Here is a 16,285-nt window from a genome sequence, read left to right on the forward strand (position 1 = left end):
CGAACTACAGGATGCAGAGCCACTGGGCAAGAAAGCCTAAAGGAGGCACAGGACCGGGCCGCCCACCACGGTAGGTGGGCACCGAGAAATATTCACGTAGTGTCAACACTGAGCTGAGTGTCAAAAGGAAGCTAAGAACAGGTAATGACTGTTTTTAATGGTTTGAAAATTGAGGTTTTAAATATTAAATTTAACTAAACTGTATGGATTTCAGAAAGACAGTGAATCATGTTTCCTGTTATAATTCATCAAGAAAAGTAATCAGTGCTTCTCTGCCCTCCTCCCGGTCTTCCTCGTTCTTCCTTCCCACACCGAGAAAGGGGTGGGCAGAGCGCTCACAAACAATACCTAATTCAAAGGTCAAAGGTCACTTCTAGAGCCCAACCAGCTCCACCAGGCAGCAGGGAAGGCCCTGCCCCCTTCCAGGTGGACCTGGGGCTACACCTTGGCAATGAGGGTGCTGCCTGGGTCCATCTCTGAGACAGAAGAGGAATACTGAATTGGCGTGGGTGTCGGACCAAACCTTGACCCCTAAGGTCAGGGGTCCCCACCGGCCCTGCACAGCTGGACGCACAGGCCCGGGTGAGACAGCTCTAGACCTCACAGTCTGCTGTGCCTAAAGTCACTTCCTGACACACCTCAAAGGACTTGGGCACCTGCCCCAAGCAACAGCTGACAACCAGTTCCCCATCAGCATGAACCTCGAAGGCATCCAAGAGAAAAGGTGGTAGAAGAAGCCCAGACCCCTGGAGGGAGCATCCTGGGGAGCCACCCAGCTCTGCTCCTGACCAACAACGACACGGTTCCCTCACCAGGAGGGCAAACCAGTGCTCTGCAGGGTTTCCGGGGCGGGAGAGACAAGGTCCACAGGACGCACAGGAACCAGACCGTGAGCAGCCCGGGGAGAACAGGCATAAAGTACGAAGCCCTTTGAAGGTCCAGAGAATAGTAAGATGTTAAGAATTGCCCAGGAAAGTACTTCACTGACACAGAATTTGGGCAACACTGAAAACACAATACTAAGATATCACTTCCGAGAAAGGCGCACAGGAAGGGCAGCTTAGGAGGACACTAACGAGACAAACACAGGAAAATAAACGCAGGGCTCTGTGCCCCATAGAAGCGGCTAATGCAACTTATTGGCTTGGGTTGTTCTGAAAATAGAAACCATCTTTTTGGCAAAGCTGCACAAAGTTCACATGGGGTGTCTCCCATGGTTGTGGACACATCACCACAGTAAGGGGCCGTTCACTACACTTCCTCACATCCCTCTGTTATCTTCAGAGGCTAAGATGTGACTTCTAGACTCAGTCAGGACAGAGGCCTGCGCCTGGTGCGAGAGCTAGAGCACTGCCCGAGGAGTCTGGTCCCCACCGGCCCTGCACAGCTGGACGCACAGGCCCGGGCAGATTGCGAGCAGAGCCAGGCCCCTCTCTGTGGTGGGAGCAGGAGGGCTATGCTGGATGAGCTCTGAGCTCTGACACCAGCCTCACTGTGCCCCGTCATTAACAATGGCAGGCACGGGATGCCATCTAGTGGCACCCCTGGCCACTCTCACAAAAGGCTCCAATGAAAGACGTCACAGGAGCAAAGCCAATTCCTGGGGTCTTTAATTCCGGGGGGGAGGAGGGGAGGAGGTGCACATACTTCATGTTGGTGGGCGTGACAATCATCTCAAGAAAATATACTTTAAGAGATCTTGCTTTCCCTAAGAAAGCAGCTCTTTTTTTTATTATTATTATTTAGAAAGGCTAATCATATCCATTTGTCAATATTTTCAGCTTTAAGGAAAATAGTTTAAAAAACATAAAAATGTCAATACACTCAAGAGTAACTGCTATTAAACAGTTCTGAACAGGCAGAAAATGTAGACTTTCCTTTGACAGAAAATGTTAAATCTGTAATAGCAGCATAATTTATATATAGAAAAAAGCTGGTTTTGAAAACCCAGGTTTTTATACACAAAACATCGGTTTGTTTTTCTTCTGTACAGGACAACAGCGTCTCCACCAGGAGGCCTGCTTCTTCACATTATGTGGCCAGCGTTGGTCATCGGCGAGTGCGCGGCACCTCAGTCCAGCACCATGGCAGAGAGCGCGTTCAGGTCTTTCATGTAGGGGTGGGCCACCAGGATCTGGTCGATTTTCAGTCTCTGCTCCGAGTCTGGGAAGATCTTCAGCAGGGCCTCCCTCAGCTCGCTGGTCTCTGCGGAGGACCTCTGCGCCGGCATGGGCACGCTCTGAGGGAGGCTGGGGAGGCTGGGCACGAGCGGAAAGTGGGGCTGCTGAGGCAGCCAGTGGCTGGGTGGGGGGCCCTGAACACGGGCCGGAGGCTGGTGGCTGGTGCTGGCTGCCTGGGCGCCAGGGCCTCTGAAGCTGGGGTCAAACATGCCCACGTTTGGCAGGGCAGGGAGCAGGGGCTGCATGTCTCTGTGAACGGAAGTGAGTCCTAGTGAGTTGGGTTAAAAGATAAACAAGAGACCCTTTAAAATGACCTGCTGCTGACTCAAGGCTCAAATGCCACCCCCCAGCTTCTGAAGGCAGGATGTACTGATACCATCTTCAGACGAGTTGTGACAGGGAGTGACAGCTCTTCACCAGCAGCCCCACCCGCCAGGTGTGCCCTCCAAGGACTGACCCCACCCAGCAGCCTGGCTCTGCACCAGGGTGTACCAGCATCACCTGGGGCTGTCAACAGGTGTGGGTGACAGGGCCTACTCTTCCGATTCCGTGTGGGGCCCTGGCTGACAGGCCTCAGAAACGGGACCCCCTGGGGGCAGCCGGGCAGCCCTCACCAATTCTCCCTGGAGCCTGGGTGAGGCACTGGTGCCCACATGGGAGTGTGTTTAACTTCCTAATCAATTACATAACACCTTTGTCAAGAGCCATTAGGGGAGCAGGCAGCCCTGGTCGGTTGCTCAGTGGTTAGTGTCAGCCCACGGACTGAAGGGTCCCGGGTTCGATTCTGGCCAAAGGAACCGATTCACTGGAAAGCCTTCCCATGCAAGTATTTGCTGGGAAACACAGAAGTGTAGCCTGTTTTAGTTTTGAAAAAGAGAAAAGGTCTGTTGCTAGGTTATAGGATCTGCCAGTCAGGCACACAGCCTACTGGAGTTAACAATGTCAAAAAAAAGCAAACCTAATCTACAGCAAAGAAAACCTAAAGTATCAAATCAATTTCAGATCAATGCAGAACACCCGCTTCTCCATTCAGTGGAGGTAGAATGACAGATAGCTCCCAGGCAGCGATTCCTGAGCAGTAAATAAATGAATATAACATAATCAGAGCAGAGGACTTTGGAAATGAACATGAAAAGATATTCGTGCACACATAACGAATCTGTGGCTTCGTTAATGAATGACCACCCGCAGAACCTGCTTCGTCTTTTTTGACCCACAGAAAGTCTGGGTCCCCATCCTCTCCTAGAGTTAAAACCAAAAGGACCACCAAGATTCAGTCTTTGGGGTGCCTGCTTGATTAGTTTCCACATATATGACACCAGCACTAAGTCTAACACTATTTAAAATAAATAAATAAATAAAAAGCCAGTTTTAGTTTTCAGGGACAGTGCTTGCACCAAGCACAAAGGCCGGAAAGAAATGTGCCAACACAGGACAATCTGAAGAAGGAAATACCTAAGGAAGACTTCCTTCCGAAGAAATTCTTCTAATCGGGGTCCACTTCTTCCCAGAGGGTCATCGGGAACCATGAATATGTCCCCCACGAAGGTGTACTGGAGCAACCTGCAACAGAGAGTGACAGTCTGGAGAAAACGCTGGGCTCTGGCGTTGGGGAACCGAGAGGAAGCCTCTCAGGCGGCCGTCCAGTTCCAAAGCAAAGTACCTTAAAATCACACCGCTGCTTAACTGCCCAAAGGACAAAAGCCAAACCATTTTAATTTCTCTTTTGGATACGAATATAGTAGAGTAGCAGCTTTTATCAGCTGGCTCTCACGTTTCTCATTGAGACTTTCGGGTTTTTATCTGAGCCTGGGAAGCAGCTTCTCTCAGTGTGACTTTCAATAAATATCACTTTAAAAGGCAAGACTTACAAACTCAGCCTAGGACACAACAGGTGCTCAACAAAGATTTAATTTTTGAATAAATGTGTCTGATGAGGAAAATTCTGAGATGTCCTAAATTAAATTACAGCGGGAGAGTGAGAAAAAGAGACCAGAGCGGTGAGCCAGCAGCTGCGGGTGACTAACAGGCCGGCTCACATTCCTGAAAGGACTTGGAGCTTTGATCAACTTGTGGAGCGACCACCAGACACCACCGAAGCCATCGCATGGTGCGGGCCTGAACCGTCAGGACCGGTTCCCACACCCGGTCACAGCAGTAAGCGTCCCCTCCTTCAGACGGTGCTCCTGCCCTGGAGCTGCCCCATCCGCCTCCTGGGCCAGCCAGTGAACACTCTTCAACACCGCGAGCCCTTCCCCGGGCACAACGCACTGAGCGCCGAGACCCGGCTGCCCCCTCTGGCCCCGCCCGGGGCCTGCCCTTGCCTGGCAGCATTCGGCTCAGTAAACATTCTTTCAGAAGAGCTTTGGGCCGTGGAAGTTTCTTTAACGTGTCCTTTGGCAAACCCACTGAAGACGACCTTTTAAAAAAGGAAGACAGTGTGATACACGAAGAAATACACCCAGGTCAGCTGAGCGTAAGTCGGGGAACTGTAAGGGAGCAGCAGTCCAAGTGCCTGTTTGGTGTCCAGACCTGGGTTTGCGCCTCATTTGGTGGATTCTGGACGCAATGGGTCAGTGTGCAAACGTGTCTTAATGCATGTAAACTGCACGTGTCCACAGGTGAGTGTCCAATAAACTGACAATGAGCCCAGGGCGAAGATCCAACAGAAACAAGTCCCAGAAGAGGGCAAAGCCCAATTCTCAGTCTGGCCATCAATAGCTTTTTAACACATGGGTCAAAATGCATATAGCAATTAACTCTTCCCTTTTACAGCAATATCACTTTTCTAAAATCCCCTAATGGTTTAACAAAATATAAATATCTGACATGGGGCAGCTATGAAATCCAATGGAGGTAACCTCCTAGCAGCTCAGGGCACATGCAGTGGAGGTGCACTCGCTCCCGGTCCCACACCCGCTCTCCACACCTGCTGGGCTCACTCCCGCTCCCACACCCGCTCCCACACCTGCTGGGCTCGCTCCCGCTCCTACACTCGCTCCCCACACCTGCTGGGCTCGCTCCCACTCCCACACCTGCTCCCACACCTGCTGGGCTCGCTCCCGGTCCCACACCCGCTCTCCACACCTGCTGGGCTCACTCCCGCTCCCACACTCGCTCCCTACACCTGCTGGGCTCACTCCCGCTCCCACACCCGCTCCCACACCTGCTGGGCTCACTCCCGCTCCCACACTCGCTCCCTACACCTGCTGGGCTCACTCCCGCTCCCACACTCGCTCCCTACACCTGCTGGGCTCACTCCCGCTCCCACACCCGCTCTCCACACCTGCTGGGCTCACTCCCGGTCCCACACCCGCTCTCCACACCTGCTGGGCTCACTCCCGCTCCCACACTCGCTCCCTACACCTGCTGGGCTCACTCCCGCTCCCACACCCGCTCCCACACCTGCTGGGCTCGCTCCCGCTCCTACACTCGCTCCCCACACCTGCTGGGCTCGCTCCCACTCCCACACCTGCTCCCACACCTGCTGGGCTCGCTCCCGCTCCCACACCCGCTCCCATACCTGCTGGGCTCGCTCCCGCTCCCACACTCGCTCCCCACAGATGCTGGGCTCGCTCCCGTGCCCACACCCGCTCCCCACAGATGCTGGGCTCACTCCCACCTCCACACCTCTGTTCATCAGACTGCTGTGCTTTGTTTTAGGTCACTGACCATATGAAGCTTTGCCCCTGATCTTAAGGAACTGGGAAGTCAGAGCATCTTGACTTGACTTTATTTTGGGTGACATTCAGACATGTTTTCAATACAGATGATTAAACTACGATGGTAAAATGCTCAAGAAAAGTATCTAGTATTGAAAAGCAGAGACACTCTCCCTCCTCCCAGGGAGTGACAGCCTAATCGGAGGATTGATTTTCGTCCCATCCTCTTGCTGGAGTCACAACTGTCATTGAACCCAACTGCGACACTGTGACTTTGGTTTCATCCCCATTCCTAGCTCACAGCTCCTGAAACCCTTGACTGGAGGTGCTGAGAGTGGGGTGCAGGAGAGGGCGGGAGCTCCACACCCTTCCCATTCCTCGCCCTGGCATCTCACCCACCTGGCTGTTCCTGGGTTACATCCTTTACAATAAACCTGTGATCTAATAAGTAACACGTTTCTCTTAGTTTTGTGGGCCGTCCTAGCAAATTAATCAAACCCAAGGAGGCGGCTGTGGGAACCTCCGGTCTGCAGCCGGCTGGTCAGAAGCACAAGTGACAAGGTGACTTGCAGTGGCTTCTGAGCCGGGCTGTGGAGCGAGCCGGGGCTAGCACTGGGTCTGAATGTGCGTGTGTGTTTGGGGGAGAGCAGGGAGGGGTGGTCTTATAGGACTGACCCCTGAACCTGTGGGGTCTAAGGCGACCTCCAGGTAGATAGCGTCACACCTGAGCTGAATTCTTAGACATCCTGCTGGTGGCTGCAATTGTTTGTCAATGTAGGGGGAACCCCACCCCATACCCCCCGCATTGGAAATGGATTTGGGAAACCAATTACCAGTAATGTTTACATTCACGGCTGAGTAAAGTGTGGAGGCCCCAAGCCTCCCTGGCACCAGGGCACGGCCTGGCTAGGAGGCCATTTCTGCCACCTCCTGCAGCTAACAGCGGTGCCAAAGATGTGCCCTTGCCCCCGACAGGGCCTCTGGTCACTGGGGAGGCACCAGCGGCACAGCCTGCCAGCCTCACCGTGGGCCCTGCAGCTCTGTGCTGGGTCTGCCACTTGCCCAGAGGGCCGGCATCCTACGGTCTCAAGAGCGTATCATAGGACACTTTGCTTCCCTACCTTGTTTCCTGCAGCGCCAAGGGGAACACAAAACAAAATGCAAACAGAACCAAACAACAAAAACATTTTGACCAAAGACAAAGAAGAAAATGTTACCTTTTTGTAATAATTTCTCTCCAAGAGACTGACTCAGTCACAAATTCTCTGAAGTTGTCATTTGTTACAATTATGCCACCAGTTTTGTCCGCTAAGTGTAGCAGAAACCTAAGGTAATACAACAGAGGTTAAAATGGGCAGCAGGCATCCTGCTCACAGAAGCTGTGCTACAGGAAAGTGAGAATTTCCTCTTCGTGGAAAAACCAAGAACTTAACCAAGGCTGGAGACAGAAAGGCTACCCTGTCCACTGGAAACCAACCAGAAAAGCTGCATGTTCACCTCCGACAGGGCTAGTACGATTATAAAGGAAGGTCTGGCTTTCATACAACCTCCTTCTCTTTCTAGAAGGAATCTCAACCACATTTACACGTTTCCAGGGAAGCTGCCTCATCAGGGAGCGGTGGCAGTGCGTGGCCACAGGACTGCGCCCAGGGGCGAGGGCTGAGCAGCGGGCGCTGGGCTGTGGACCTGGTGCTCTGGGGCAGCCCCGCAGCTCTTCTCCCCAGGTCTGCATTTGATGCTCTGACTTAAGAAGTGATGTTCAGAACGACCGTTCTGTGTAGCCCAAGTTACAGATCCACTTAAGTCCAAGTTATAAAAAGATACATGGTGATAAAAAAAAATAAAAGGTCAAAGCTAAATAATGAGAAGAGTTCTGTTTCACTTCTGGGGGCTGTCCATGTCCAGAACCTCCTAAGGAAATCTCTGGGGGATGACATGAGCTCTACCCCAAGTCAGGAGGGCGGCCCATACCAGCGCCCGGGCACTACAACGACCAAGGCATGGCCCCAACGTAACCAGGACACAGATCAGGCTCGAGAACCTCTCCAGGTGGCCACACCGAGACTAGCAAACACTACTTTTAGCATATACCAAGAAAGACTAATTCAATACCTGCTTTTCCTAAAAAGACCAAAAAATGGTAACACAACAGCTTTTAAAAATGTTCCTACACCCACCCAGCAAAGATCATTAAGTATATATAACCTTACTGACCATAAATATTAAAGACTTGGCCCCCAATGAAGTGCATCCTTCAAGAAAGTGGGTCCGGTCACATGGTAGTGTCCCATGGGGCAGGTGCTGGCCCCCCCCCCGCCCACCTTGGAAAGGAGACCGGCCTCTCCTACCTGTCGTCGTGAGAAGCAATTCTTTCTCCAAAGACCATCCGGGCAGGCGTTAGAGACAATATGCCGAGCTCCTGGAGTTGGGTTAGGAAGTGCTGTTCTGTTCATGGGATAAGTTGAACATACATTCAGAAAAAGGCTGTCTCCCCCAAGCTTAATCAATGAACGTGCCCCCAGATGTTCACTTGGAGAGTTGTAGGAAAACCTCGTATTCTACTGACTCATGAAAACTCAATTCTACTCACTCACTGGGAAGGAAAAAAAGTCAAGCAAGACACATACTAAGGCAAATGCAATGTAAAAACTGACTTCAGCAAATATTGAACATAAAAAATTTCGTCTCATTTGCTTCTTAAATTGACAAGAGTGAAAACCACAATCCTGTCTGTAGTGAGCCCTACTGTCAAGGACTTCTGCCGGCAACATCACAAGCAGCAGAGGACAAAGTGCGGGCCAAAGCCCCTGAGGGGAGAGAGGGAGGGCGGGACCCCAGGAGGGCCTGCAGAGTCCCGACCAGGAGCCTGTCGTGCCAGTCTCCCTCTCGGGGCATCCTACCCAGCCTCTCAGTTATCTGGACAAATATGCACTGACTGTCACGGGGGTGTCGTGCTGTGTCGTGACGGAGGAGAAAGGAGGGCTGAAGCCACATTTCAGAAAACCAGTGATGGGTGAAGAGGAAGCCAGACACCTGGTCTGAGACGCCCACACCTGCGTTTGCAACCAGAGTGGTCACCACTGGCTTCAGCTGACGCCCTACAACGCTGTCCTACTGCCCAGAACTGCACAGTGGCGCGGATGCAAGGCTCCTCCAGGGACTTGGTGCAAAACCACGGCCAGCGAGCGCTCGGCTCGGCCTCAGTGCCCGCTAGGACAGGCGTGCCCTCCAAACGCGGGAACATGTGCTTGGGGACGTGTGCTTTTACCACTTCCACACATGGTAACTCAGTCGGACTTCCCGTTTAAGGTTTTGGGTAAATCCTGCCCTTGCCCCCCTCCTCCAACTTGCTGTTTGTTTCTAGGGGCCCAGGTACGCTGGGTGGAGCTGCCCACACAGCCCTTCCACGTTGTCCCACGAGGACCTGAGGAAGGAGCCGCCTGCAGTTTCTCCGGCTGCGTGCGGCCTGTGGGTCCACCTGCACTACTATGTGATCCACAGAAATACTCGACATTGGCTAGTAAGCAGCTGATTAAAAAGATGTTCTATTTGAGGGTTCTAAATTTATCAAGTGACCATTTTCAAAAAAGTATTTAAAGAGGCAGAAACCCAGCCCTAGCCTGTTTGGCTCAGTGGTTAGAGCATCAGCCTTTGGACTGAAGGGTCCTGGATTCGATTCCAGCCAAGAGACCTCAGTAGTAGGCTCAATCCCCGGCCCTGGTTGGGATGCATACGGGAGGCAACCAATTAATGTGTCTCTTTCACATGGATGCTCCTATCTCTCCAAAAATAAATAGGCAGAAACTCAGCCTAACGGGAAAATAAAAGGTCAAAAGCTTTTTTTTTTTTTTAAAAAAAGACATTATTGCCCAGCTGGCATGGTTCAGCAATTGAGCATCGGCCTACGATCCAGGGGATCCTGGTTCGATTCCCGGCCAGGGCGCATGCCGGGGCTGCAGGCTGGATCACCAGCAAGGGGGCCGTGCAGGAGGCAGCCGATCAATGACTCTTTCATCGCTGATGTTTCTATCTCTCTCTCTCCCTCCCTCTCTCTGAAATCAATAAAATATATATACATATATATATATTAAAAAAGACATTATTTAATCTACTTTTTAGAGAATTAAGAAAACTCCTGTGCTACACAGTGAACTCCGATGTAACTTTCCGCACAAGGCTGTGGCCCACCCCCCCCAGTACTCCTGGCTGCACACTCGCTCCCGCTTTTTTACTGGGTGCAACAGATTTACAATTCCATCTCAAGCTGCCGCCTGCACCGCATGGAGGCGTGTTGCCATTAGAGGCCAACTCCTTAAGCATCTAATTAGAAACCCAGAACACGCGCCGCCTCACCTGTGACGTTGGGGTCGCGCCGCGTTCTCCACTGTGGGACAAACACAGTGATGTTCCTGTTACCGAGCTTCCAGAAATACTCAACCGCAATCGCGATTCCACGACAAGAAAAGAACTTCTTCAGACCGTGGCTGTGGGGAAACAAGCACAACTGTTCACAGCAGGTGTGTGAGGAGGCCTGGGAGCCGCAGCGTGTTGAGCAAGGGGTGACAGCTGTTTGCCGCACTTCGCGTCTTTGTTTTTAGATGAAGAGCGGTCCGGCTGCTCCCTGCCTGGTCCCTGGCCTCCAGGGCTCTCTCGTGAATTTTATCGGAAAGTCTGTTGCTGAGCGGAGGAGCTGTGGTCACCACTGGTCAGTGGCACGGCCGTCACCAGCACAGCTCCCGGAAGCGGGGGCCACCTGCTGCGGAGGCTCCAGGCCCGAGAAGCACACCCCGTGTGCAGCTTGAGGGCAGGACTCAAAGGAAACTCACTGGGGCCACGGCAGACGCTCTGTTGAGGATGCGGAGGCAGGGCGGCAGGAGCCAAGGGCGCGGGGCGCGGAGCACAGGCGTGCGTGGGCTTTTCTGCAAAGGGCAGAGGGGCCCGGCCGGCGGTCTCTGGGCACCACCCGACTGTCCGGCGGCGCGAGGAGAGCGGCTCTGCCCCACGTTCACAAGCACAGGGCTGTGGGACCCAGAGTGACGGATGAGAAATGCCCGCCCCCAAATCGGGTAACAAATTTCAAAAAGAAATCAGAGGAATATTTAAGTGTTATTCTCCGGCACTGAAGTAAAAATGGAGGTTAAACAATTGTTTTTGAAAAGTTTGAAATTTTGCAAGTGGTAATCCATTTGCAGCCCATGAGTATTAGAAAGAAAAAAACCAACCCCCAAACTTCGATGCTGCAGCCTGAGGTCGGCATAGCGCGTGTCCATGCTGCCGCGAGCGCCGGTGTGCCAACGACATCAACTTCTGCACCGCAGGCCCCTGCCCCCGCCACGTCTAGCGTCTCCGTGGCAAAACCACTTGGCGGACGCATCCTTCCCTCGAGGTCCGCACCTCAGGCCACGTTCCCACACCCAGCTGCAGCTCCAGTCAGATGGAACTGAAACGCAGCCACGGGACCTGCAGTCCCATCCGGGTTCTCAACAGCACCGTCCAACCAGACAAATCAGTGGCTTCGAGGTCCCCTCCACGCCTGGCTAGTCAGAAGGGACCTGGCCACCACCGCGTGCATCTCTCCAGATTTGGGCCCGGACGTCAGGCTTTTCCTCGAGCTGTTCTCCGTGTGCACAGCCTCTTACACCTGCCTGTTCCTCCCTCCAAGGCCTCGGACAGGCCTGGCCTCTAGCACTGCCCTCGGAACTGCGCCCCTGCACCGTGTGCCTGAATCACAGGACGCGGGGTGCATGGGCTTCGATTCCCGTTAGGGAAGCAGAGCAAAACAGCCCGCGAGAGCACGAGCAGCCCGCTCAGCCTGCAGTGCCAGAGGTGGACAAGCTGGTCACTCAGGCCTCCTCGCCCGGCCAGGGCCCTTCCCAGGACCTCCCAGCGGTACTGTCCCCAGTAAACCTATGCTTTCACGGAGCAGGTCTGGGCTGGACACCAGCAAACACCCGACACCCAGAAGCACGACTCAGAAACTCCCGGAGGCTGCAGCCCACTCTCCTCTCAGCAGCCAGAGGAGGGGCAGCCCAGCATCGCCGAAGCCGGGGCGCAGCACAGCAGCCGTCCGGTGACGGGAGGTTTGCCTGTTTGTCCAGAGCACTCAGTGTGGCAACAACGCAGCAGCAACATTTGTCACGGGGAAACAGGCCGCAGGTAGTTTCTGTAAGGGGGGAGGAGGGCCTTTTTACTTTTTTTCACTGTGTAAAAAGAATAAATCATTCTAATTGCTTAACAGCCAGGACAGGCTTAGAGCTGACGCCAACCACAGCCAGAACAAAATACAACTTGTATGTATTCCTTGGTTTTCCTAAGAACCAAGCGATACGTGTAAGTCCTGGAAAAGGGTACAATACCCTTGAGAGAAAGGCACTAGAGTTCTGTAAAGCGCCTCCTTAGCTAATCCGTCAGATACCGCGTGTGCTAACTTTGTCTCCTCTCAGATCTTCTGTGACGCCACAGCGGAAACGGGGCGGCAGAGGAGGGAGCGCGGGGCACAGAGGAGGGAGCCGCAAGTGGAAGCTCTGCAGCCCCCGACCCCTCACAGCCCAGAGGGAAGCTTACAGCTCGTTTCCAAAACGTCATCCTCGGTGTCAGGATCAAATCACTCTTGGGAACCTGCAACATTTCTAGTGGAGAACATACAGATTTACCCAGAAAACAAAAACTCCAGAAGAAAGTCAAGTGGAGCCAAATGCTGTTCTCAAAACAATATGAGGGTCCTTCCACCTCCCCCGACCCCAGGCCGGGCAGAGGTGTGCCAAGCCTCACCTCCCCTGGCGCTCCACCAGCGCACCGGAGCAGCCCTCGGGCGGGCACCCAGGCCAGCTGCCCGCTGACTCAGGCGAGCGCACGTGCACTCGCCCCCTCGACCCTGAGAAGGCACTGCTCCCGGGCCCCAGCTCCCAGTGCAGACGAGCGGGCACCAGGCCTGAGGGCCAGGCGCACGGCTCGCCAGGGAGATAGGTGCAGGCTCCCGCTTTCACACAGCTGGAAACAAGCTCTGTACCACCTGGTCGTTCCCGTACGGTAGCAGTCAACGAGAGGAAGAGTGCCAGAGCAGAAAGACAGTGGGTGATGGGTGACAGGCGGCTCACAAACACTGACAGTCACAGAACCAGACGGCAGTGTGCGGAAACAGCAAAAAACCCTTTCTGAATTACCCAGGAGAGAGAAATTTCCTTCTACAACTTCCACTTAATAAAAATAGCCCTGGAACCCTGATATAGAAAGGCTAGCCTGAAGAATGGTCGAAGTGCACAGTTCTGGCAGGTGAAAGGGAAACCTCAACTCCACGGAAAATCACCCACCCAGAAAAGCCAGGTGCTCTCATGCCGACTTAGACCGACAGCCGTTGTTGTCTGGCCGCCAAGGTGATGTCTAGCTACACACCACAAGCAATTTCCATTTACTCATAGTTTAACTCATTCACGGCGACAGAGGGGAAAACCACGGACAGACATGTACAACCAGCAGCACTGGGGAGGATACGCTGGAATTTCTCACGGTCAACTGCGGACACTGACGCTGGCTGGCAAGTAAACGAAGGCTGTGCAGAACCCCAGCCATGGGTGGGCCTCAGCTGCTCCAGGGTGGGTCCCAAGACCCCACTGCTTTAAGGACTCAGATTTCCTTTTAACTACTTCCCCAGCAGCTGGGTTAAGAGAGTGAGGTTTGTTTGCTCAGCAGGCCTTAAGCAGCTCAACGTTAGTATCCAATGTTGCCAAGGCGCCATAACCCCAACCCCAGCTTCCACGGGCAGAGGCAGGGCGTGTGGTGCAAAGGAGCAGTAGGGGCCCAAGTCTGACATGTGCCATCTGGGACAAGGTGCTTAAGCCATTTTATGTTATGTAAATTACAGATATTTTTACCTCACAAAATTGGTGTGAAGTTTATGTTTTAAAAGATCAAGTACACGTCCTGGCCAGTGTGGCTCAGTTGGTTGGGCATCGGCCCACGCACCAAGGGGTTGCCTTGCCAGTTCAGTTCCTGGTCGGGGCCCGTGCCTGGGCTGTGGGCTCTATCAGTGTTTCTCTCTCTCCCTCTCCCTTCCTCTCTACAATCAATAAAAACACATTTTGTTTTTTTAAAAATAAATTACAGTACCTAACACATAACAGTTTCAGCTTTAAGATTCCAAATATTTGTTAAATTATATATATGGCCTCAGTTAAAGTTTAACCTAAACTGATCATTGAAATAGCAATTGGAATTGCAAGTTATAAATGGGTGGTAAAAAGTTATTTAAAAAAATCCTAATCTTTTCTTTAAGAAAAAAAAAACCACACGATTTTAGAGGGAGAGAGAGGAAGGGAGAGACACGGATTTGCTGTCCCACTTGTTCATGCATCATTGGTTGATTCTTGTATGTGCCCTGACTGGGGATCAAACCTACAACCTTGACGTATTCGGATGATGCTCTAACCAACTGAGCTACTGGGCCAGGGCCAAGAATCCTAATCTTTAACAACCTCCTTCATTCATTCATGCAACAAGTTGGTACTGAGTGCATACCATAGGGGCAGTTCAGAGAACAGAACCTCACAATCACTTTCCTCATGGAATTTATAGTCTATAATTCACATTTCATATTGAAGCAATTAATTTAGAATAAGAGTTAATTATTTTACAACTTTTAAAAAATTCTGAGGTGAAATAAACATAACAAAAAGCAATCATTTTAAAGTGAACAATTCAGGGGTATCTGGTACACAACCACCACTTACATCCTGTTCCAAACAACCCATCACTCCAAAGTAAAACCCTACACCCACTAAGCAGCTTCTCTCTAGAATAAGTTAATTTTAATTACTGATACTTTCAAATCAATCTACATCTAAGTGTAAGTCTGTCCTCTTTGTAAAAGTGGTAGTTTAAAACTTAGACATCTGTGAATTCAAAGAAAACTGAAACCCTCCCAAAATAATTAGTTTTCAAAAAAATTAACACAAGTCAGCTTGTGGTTTCCCTTAGTGCACTGATTCAGAGAATTTCAAGAGATGGTACTGTACCCAAGGAGTTGGGAAAGCGTGGGAGTGGGCTGGGCTCTCACAGGACAGGGAGGCACTACGGCCACAGTGGGAGGGACGAGATATGAAAACGCCTGTCGGGGATGGACACGCCACTCCAGTCCCCAGGCGCCCCCTGAGAAACACCACTGCTCCCAAAAGGTTTTAAAGTGTCATTCTCACCGCTCTTGCTAAGTAAATATGCATTTCTTATTCTTTGAACACCAATTTGGGAAATCTTTCCACATACAGAAAGACGAAAAAGGATTATTAATTAGTATTACTCACAACCGTGACCTTCGTTTTATATCATCATTTGGCTCAAGACACTGTAACAATGAGGGACTGCTGCTGGCTGGACCGCGGCCCTGGGACTGGACTTGGACGCCGGGCAGCTGCCGCATTGGCTGGGCCTCCCCGGGAGGAACGGCCAAAACCAAGGTGAAATGACAACAAACAGCATTGTTTGGAAACAAAGACAAGAATGCACATGTTTTTACTGCCTGTTTCAAGCTTTAACTGAAATGATGGCATTTTCTTTCTTTCTACTTATTATTTATTTTTAATTTGTTTTTTAAAATTTACTTTTGTTGATTTCAGAGAGAGGGAGGGGGAGAGAGAGAGAGACAAACGCCAATGATGAGAGTCACTGATGGGCTGCCTCCTGCACGCCCCCACTGGGGATGGAGCCCGCCACCCGGGCACACGCCCTGGCCAGAACTGAACCCTAATCTCCTGGATCCTAGGTCAACGCTCAACCACTGAGCCACGCTGGCCGGGCTCTTTCCTTTTTTTTGTTTTGAAAACAAAGGACAGCATCAATAATTCATTTAAAAAGTAAAAAAATGAATCCTTTTATATAATTATTTTAGATAACTAAAATAATTGTAAATGAAATGACATATCTGAGATTTCCTTCAAGATAACATGGGTGAGGCAGTCGTAGGGCATGAATGAAACTGGGCAATGATGCCACAGGACAGCCACGAGCTGTAACCAATGAAGCCGGTGGCGGGCATGTCATGGGAATCCCAAGTGGATCCCATGTGGGATCCACTATATAATCTTTTTGTGTAATTATTTAAAAATTCTAATAAAAATTTAACAAAACAAAAATATAACAAATATATAAACAATGTTTCGATACTAAAACTTATTTTCAATCTCATCGAGCATTCATGTAAAATAGAGGCATTAACTGGCCTTTCAGGACTCTTAGGCAATAGGCCACATAAACTCAGCAATTCAGACACGTTTCGGCTTCCCCCCTTCACTCCACGCCAGGTGCCCATTTTTTGAATCACAGGTCTTGGAAGTCAGCGGAATGACTGACCGGAACCCAGAGGGAGACTACTTGGCAGTGGCTGAAACGGTGTGACAAAGACGTCCTGTAGGAGAGGGCGAAAGGCGCAGGCTGCCCGCGGCTAACAGCTGG

General features: G+C 51.5%; 1 protein-coding gene across 1 annotated transcript in view; it reads right to left on the bottom strand.

Annotated features, from left to right (window-relative positions):
- Window positions 1–1,683: 1,683 nt before the first annotated feature.
- Window positions 1,684–16,285, bottom strand: part of N4BP1 (NEDD4 binding protein 1) — a 36,976-nt gene continuing 22,374 nt past the window's right edge. Inside the window, exons 3-7 of the mRNA XM_087827478.1 lie at window positions 10,196–10,326; window positions 8,191–8,287; window positions 7,060–7,167; window positions 3,636–3,743; window positions 1,684–2,429 (exon numbers count right to left, since the gene is read on the bottom strand). Coding sequence (XP_087683604.1) covers window positions 2,072–2,429; window positions 3,636–3,743; window positions 7,060–7,167; window positions 8,191–8,287; window positions 10,196–10,326 — 802 coding nt within the window. The 3' untranslated portion in view covers window positions 1,684–2,071. The remainder of the gene's footprint in view (window positions 2,430–3,635; window positions 3,744–7,059; window positions 7,168–8,190; window positions 8,288–10,195; window positions 10,327–16,285) is intronic.

This window comes from Miniopterus natalensis, chromosome 18 (assembly GCF_054644295.1).
Source record: "Miniopterus natalensis isolate mMinNat1 chromosome 18, mMinNat1.hap1, whole genome shotgun sequence".
NCBI lineage: Eukaryota > Metazoa > Chordata > Mammalia > Chiroptera > Miniopteridae > Miniopterus > Miniopterus natalensis.